Source organism: Camponotus floridanus, unplaced genomic scaffold (assembly GCF_003227725.1).
Source record: "Camponotus floridanus strain SB8 unplaced genomic scaffold, Cflo_v7.5 scaffold186, whole genome shotgun sequence".
NCBI classification, from domain to species: domain Eukaryota; kingdom Metazoa; phylum Arthropoda; class Insecta; order Hymenoptera; family Formicidae; genus Camponotus; species Camponotus floridanus.
Genome location: NW_020229310.1, coordinates 174,179 through 181,973, shown reverse-complemented (window position 1 = coordinate 181,973; position 7,795 = coordinate 174,179). Strand labels below are relative to the sequence as shown.

Below are 7,795 nucleotides of genomic sequence, written 5' to 3'. Positions count from 1 at the left end.
AAGAAATTGACGGTAATCTTCACGTGACTTTCAAATGACTCTTCCATGTCAAATCATTGTCACTATCTGATGGCCCCTTCAAGCCATTACATACAACCTTTGTCTGAAACATTTCTTTCTAAAGTGCATAGTTTATGAAATATTCGACCGGTCCGGGACTTTTGGGACATCCTGTATATGTATGTGGCTTATATGTACCGAAGTATGCTGGTGCAATATCATCTTAACTTACAATACGTAAAATAGACAATAGATTCTAGTAGCCTATATATATATATATATATATATATATAAATACATCTAGTATATATATAACCGCGCTGAAGAACGACATTTCCCTCATCCTAAGTGTATGTCCTCTCATGAGATATTGTGTGTGTATGTGTATGTAGACTATAACTTCTACCGCTAAAAATCGTCTAATCATAAGTAGGCTAATGAGACTAGTCTACGACTACCATATCATTATCGATTATACGTGCAACACGCAAATGTCATATCTAGAGCAAATTCTACGATTACGCGTTTCCTCTCTCGTGGATCATTTATTAGAGATATCGTTTATAATATGTAAGAAATCTACGAATAAAACACGTGTGTTTTCTTTGTTCAAGTAAAATCCCCGCTTATTGATCACGACGCGAAGTATTTGTACAACATTGTCGACTGTCTGCGTAACGAATTAAAATCACGACAATTAAGATACAGATGTTATTTTTGAAGATAATATCGACAATATTCAATAAACTCATCATGGATGTAACTAACTTTGATGAATTTATCTTCCATCAATCCGAGATTGTATTTATCATCGCTTTGCATCACAAGATTGCCATCATTAATCTCTTTTTATTTATTATCTTTCGAAAGCTAATCGAATTGATGGCCGCTTAATGACGAATAAAACTTAAAGTTGATCAAGGATTATTATTTGAAATATGTTTTCATAAATAAAAATGAAAATATATTTGAAATCACACAATCATTAGCAAGACTATCATCTCAAAATCGGATTTTATTCTAACAATAATCTATTTATATGGACAACTAGCTTCAATCTTTTGAAGAGCGTGAATTTTTAAAAAATGTCTAAGTTAATTATAGTCCTCCTTTGCTTCTCTTGAAAAAAAAGAGGTGAGGAAAGACTGTAATTAAATCTTGCTTTAAAAAGTGGCGGGTAGCCTTAACTTTACGAGCGCGAAAATACATCTGTCTCTAAAAGTGAATCAGTGAAAATATCACTAACTGAAACAGTGAAATAAGATTTCAGTGAGTATTTTACTGATTTTCAGTGGAAACGCTTATTTTTTTGTTATTTTATCTTATATCTCACTGATTATGATCAGTTAAAATAAAATTCACTGTAAAATCAGTAAATTTTACTGTAAAAGTAATCGCTAGTTCGTTCATTTATCGCTATCTCTCTCGTATTTAATTTTAGTTATAAGAATTATATAAAGTTTGACAAAGAGCGACATTTAAAATTAGAAGTATTACTTCGATTTAATTTCTGATACAAGCTCAATAGAGAGGCTTCAGATATTAAATCGTTCTTTATAAGTCGGACAAATAAATGTCTGACGACTTAATAAAAATTATTTGTTCGTTATTTATTTAAAATAACAAGTTCAATATGCATGTAATGTAAGTAAAATAAAATTTATAATATAATAAATATTTAGTAAATATAAATAAAATTTTTAATTTTATATGAAATAGATAGAGAGATGAATTCTAGTTAAATATTACTGACAATAATGAAAGAAATATTACTGATATTGAGAAATATTACTGATTGAAACAATCAAAATTATTAACTGATTCTTTCAATAAAATATCACTGATTTACAGTGCTGTACTTATAACTGCTGTAATCAGTGACTATTTACTGTTTTTCAGTGATAATACACTGATTCACTTTTAGAGAGTACCTGTCGCCTGCAGTCTCAACATCGCAATGCAGCGTCATTAACGTTTAGTATTGCTAATTGCAATCACATCATCAAGATATCGTTAATTAGTGGCAGTGCCATTTAAAACATTTGTTTCTCGCGTACGGGTTGAGCCTACATGACGACGCATCTCTGTCTATTTATTACATATCTACGGATATCTAGTCGCGCTAAATCTCGCTTAACGCTATCTCTAACGACATTACGTAGAACGCGCAAAAATACAAGCCGCATCATCGATGTGTGTTATATCGTGTTGAAATGGAAACGAATGGAACGAATTGTCATTCCTGCCTCTCTTTCAGCGTTTTTTTTTTACGAGAAACGTCGATCCTAGGGTGACGTTGGAATAAAAAAAGTCAGATTAGTCGGACTAGTTGCTCGCTAGCACAAACTTGGGATGTAGCTTACACATACGATTTCTAAATCCACGAACTTATGCTAATCGTTTAATAATTACTCTCACATCGATGTTACTTCTAGAATTGAACTTATGTTAGCTTCTTTTCTATCTCAAGTGATATAGTCCTATGATATAAGGTCGACGAAGAATACGGAATAACAGACAGTAAACAATATCGTAGAGACGAATTATATAGACGCTAGACCTTATGCACGGAACATCTCTCGGAAAGGGCTTCACATAGATTTTGACGAGGCACTGTTCAGAGTTCACATACTAAAAACAATAACAATTATTTATCTTTATCGTTATACACTTCGCATGGCGTGTCACTCGCGTGCTATAGCTTTTAATTACATAGTGAAAATAAATCTTTTTCCTTCTTACACTTATATGTTGCGGCATTTAATTATTTAATCTTTATAATTCACACACTTAGGCTATCACGCAGATTTAATGTAAGCAATGAAAAACTCTTTCTTTTTCTTCATTTTTCCTATAATAGCTTAACAGGTGTTTTAAGGGTAATTTATAACGAACGTAAGATACATACCAAGATGGATTTACAATTATCGTTGACGAGCCACCAATATATTAATTAGCTTTAATAAAAAAAGAAATAAAAATGGCATTACATTTTTGTTTATATTCCTTTAACAAAGCAGGAAATGCAACGCATGGAACGAGAAGAAAAGACAGTAAATCTTATAATCAGTTGTATTTTATAGGATAGTAGGTGTGTGTGTGTTACGTGGATAGGTGGCTCAAATCTGAAAGTGATATGTCGACTGTAAGTTTTTTCTTTATTTATATATCTCAAATTATTTTAATTTAAAAATTACAGAGATCATTTTTCGAATTGTCAATAAAGACAAACGAGAATATATTATGATCAGATCTAGAATAATGTAAATCTACGATACAATAGAAAGCGAATATTATGTATATATATATATATATACATATATATATATATATATATATATATATATATATATATATAGCATAATGGGATAAAAAAAAGGAAAAATCCGAAAGAAGGCTTTACCATCTTTTACTTTACTGTCATTTGTTTACAAAAATAAAACAAAAGAAGAATTAATTCTATCTATCGATAAAAATAAAATTTCCTATCTAATTGCGCAGCCAAAGACATGAAGAATTAACTAAGAAAATGGCTCCGCGGTTTGATTCGGTTGTTTTCTACGCGTCCAACAGGAGTCCCAAACATATATTTTGATTTTTGACCGTTATATAATACATCGTCATTTTATGCACAAAATTTTTATAGTAAATTATTATATCTTAATTCCTATTCATTTTTATGTTTCCGCATTTAAGGACATTAATGTATAACAAGCTTTAGAGTCCGCATTAATACGCGATAATACGGTCAAACGAATTCACATCATTCTCTTAAATTTTATACATATTCACTTTGTGACTTGTACAATTAAGTAAGATTAGATTGAATATATATATATGAGTAAATTTATTATTTTTGTGTTCTCATATATGATGAAAACACGTACGTAGAATCATGCTGTAGCAAATAAACATTTATGTGAATTTTATAGGATGCACAAATTCTCGTTGACGCACATTGAAACGTAAACAACTAGGTAGTACACAAATTTACATGAAGAGACGTATATATAGAATCCCTGGTGATCAATAATATATCTCGATCTCACACACACATGCACACATCATTTGATTAGGACACATACATACGTTTAGCATAGTCCATAATTTCTGATTAATCATGTGAGACACAAAGTAAATATGTATAAAGTGAATATATATATAGTATACGTATGTATATAAAACTTAAAATAATGTGAATTCGCTCTAGAATGCAGTTCGTATTAATGCGAACTCTTGCTAAAGCTTGTTGTACATTAATTTGCCTAAATATAAAAACGTAAAGATGAATATATATAACCCAACGAATCATGATAGGCGGCTCGCATCCGAGTCTTATCTTATCTTCTCATTCTTCAATGCATCGCATGTAATACATTATAGAAAATATTTTAAGTAAATATGGACCATTTTTGATACAATCAATTATGTATTATAGTGTCCTTATGCAAATTGTGTCTAAATCGCACATTTTGATGTGCGCCAATGCATCCAACCGACTTCGCATAAAAGTTTATTTGCTACAACATATATTGAAACTTATTCATATATTCAATGTAATTTTATTTAATTTATAAATTTTATATATGTTTTTGTTGGTATAAAAACTTAGCAATATAATACTTTTTTCGAATTATATTTAAAAAAATTGTGTTATATATTATATAAATTTAATAAATTATATATATTTAGTTTTAAATCTTCATAATTCTTTATTTCCTTTTTCTTTCTTTATTCCCTTTTATTTTTCTGTTTTTTTCTCCTCTTCTTTCTCGTCTCTTTTCCTTCTCATTTTTGTTTTTCTTTATTTTGCAAGAAATATTATAATATACGCAATACAATATTGAGTTATTTTTGAAAATTCATATACGTTATATATTTGAAATATATTGAATCAATCCGAAAATAATATTTCTCTTATTCTATTTTCTTATAATTGTGTCGAAATTATTCTTTGTGAACTTATTATTGCCTAAAATAATTCTGCATGTTTGATGACTCGCTTACAAATTGGAACAAATCATTGAATATATGTAAAATATGTAAAAGCATTCTTTCATGAAATTTAATAATTTTAATTAGGTAGGAAATTTTAATCGCGGCTAATAAAAATAGTACAAGAAAGAACGTAATTTTTAATATATATTTATTATATATTAATATATATTAATATATAAATAAATACATATTATTTTATGTAATTATTTTGCTGTTATAAATTAGTGTATTCCATGCTTCATTATTTTTATAGGGATCTTATTGTTCGACAATAATGTATGATCGTACTATCCTGCAAATGCAGCTTTATGATATTTGTAATTTAAGATATTATACTGCAGAATGTGTTATATAATTTATACAAATGTTAATTAGCACAGCACATAATATATCATATTATAAAATCTTTGTAACATAAAATCCAACATATATGTTATATAAAATTATATTATACTTATTATACTGATTTAATAGATATCAAATTATTAAATATAACATTATTTTTTGCAAAAGATACTTTTATGAAATCAATATTTTATTTTTTGAATATATCGAATCCAATATACATAATATATAACAAGCATAATCATCATTATACGTATATGTCTTTGTCCATAAAGAAGTAAAAAAAGATATACAAACATAAAATATGATAATAAAGAAACAAAATGTAAAAATTTCTTCTAATACAAGTATTAGTATTTTTCTAATACAAGTTTGATTATAATCTTCCTAAATAAGTGAATTAGAAAAAAAAATAAGGTGATATTCTCACATACTGCATCTCTTCCAAAAATAAAAAAAAAATAAATTATTAATAAATGCAGTTATTATTCATAAGTAATTTAATTTAATCTAAAGAAATGCTTTGCTTATATGTTATTATATATATGTACTAAATTTACCTAATTTATATGTGGTTTCATTAATATCATGTTCATTTAAGGAAGTAAAAAAGCTAATATATACATGCATATATGCATACATTACATACATACATACATATGTATATATATAAGTATGTATATCAAGTTTTACACATATGCTACTCGTATAGTGAGATTTGCATGATGAATTATTAAATGATTCTAATCATATAGATGTATCTTTTCTGCATAAAGTGATATGTATATAAAAATAACTATAAATCAAATTTCATGTTCTGACTTTGAATCATATAAAAAACGCGCGAGCAAGTCATAAGCCAAGTATTTCTTTAGATTTTAAATTAAGGGTTATTTATGTTTAAATACACACACACATATATATATATATATATATATATATATATTAAGGGTTATTTATATATATATATATATATATATATATATATATAAGGGTTATTTATATATATATATATATATATATATATATATATATATATAATATTTTATACTTGTTTTTATAATTTTTCACTTTTCTTTTTCTTAGATGTAGTAGATGACTATATATTATCACATTACTTTTTATTTATATATATTTAATGTATCTAAAACCCATCTATTCAATAGAAAAATGTTTCCATCGATCATTTTATTATCTTGTTTAAAAACGCAACAATTTTGATATCTGTTAAGTCAGTATAAAAAATAACTAATATAATTTTATATAAATATATTTAATTTGTTTGTTATAAAAACTTTATATAATATGTTATTTTATTAAATTAATCTAACTCATATTCGTTCTCATCAATATCTTGATCTTCATCAATTCTAGAGTACTTATGCGTTTCTAAATATACATTAACTAAACTTAAGATAAATCTCGCTCGTCTCTGGTATTGATTCTCTGAGAACCACGGCCATCAGTTGGTTCTTGCCATGCGGATGGTCCTGGTAGACCGGCGATCATCTGATGTTGATGAGGCGGTGGTAGCTGATGTGTAGTCGGTTCTTCAATGATGCATGGTATAGAAATCTTATCCCAAGCGAGCTTATTGACTGCAGCCAGCCCGTGAACGCATACGACGCTCTGTGGATGGGGGTGACAGGGATGTTGATGCTGTAGAACGAGAGTTGTCGTTGTCGGTGGCGGTGGTGGTGGTGGTGGTGGTGGTGGCGGAGGTTGAGGATGGGGAAGGGAAGTGAGCCACGTCACGCCTGGCTCCGCTCTGTGTCATTTGCCGGTCTGTTGTAACGCCGCGTTGATTTGTGCCCACAGATCTTTATTACACGACTGAGATCTGAAAAGATCGTTGTTAAATTATTGTTCTCACATACGGGGTGTCCCAAAAGTCCAGGACCCGTCGAATATTTCATAAACTAGGCACTTTAGAAAGAAATGTTTCAGACAAAAGATGTATGGCTTGAAGGGGACCATCAGATAGTGGCAATGATTTGACATGGGAGAGTCATTTGAAAGTCACGTGAAGATCATCGTCAATTTCTTAAATGGAACTCCCTATTTTTTATTACATATTCGTGTAGCTTATCTCGAGAGCTTTCCAAAACACTATAAATAAATATTTCTTCATTGAGTACTTTTCGAGTTATGAGGCTTGAAATCATTTCTTAATTTTACATAAACCGTAAAATATCTTGTAAAATATTCATTTTTCGATTATTTTACCTCAATAATTTTATGTACAAAATAATGAGAGGAATTAATTGGTGTAAAGAAAAAACATAGTTGTTTTTAAGAAAAAAATATGTAATTTGCAATTAACAATTACATATTTTTTTAAAAACATCTATGTGTTTTCTTTACACCAATTGATTCCTCTCATTATTTTGTACATAAAAGTATTAAGGTAAGATAATCAAAAAATGAATATTTTACTAGATATTTTACGGTT

The 7,795-nt window shown here is 28.4% G+C and overlaps 1 protein-coding gene across 1 annotated transcript in view; it reads right to left on the bottom strand.

The window, feature by feature from the left end:
* Positions 1-7,003: 7,003 nt before the first annotated feature.
* Positions 7,004-7,795, bottom strand: part of LOC105254429 (zinc finger SWIM domain-containing protein 8) — a 115,162-nt gene continuing 114,370 nt past the window's right edge. Inside the window, exon 21 of the mRNA XM_025407737.1 lies at positions 7,004-7,183. Within this exon, the coding sequence (XP_025263522.1) occupies positions 7,117-7,183 (67 nt within the window). The 3' untranslated portion in view covers positions 7,004-7,116. The remainder of the gene's footprint in view (positions 7,184-7,795) is intronic.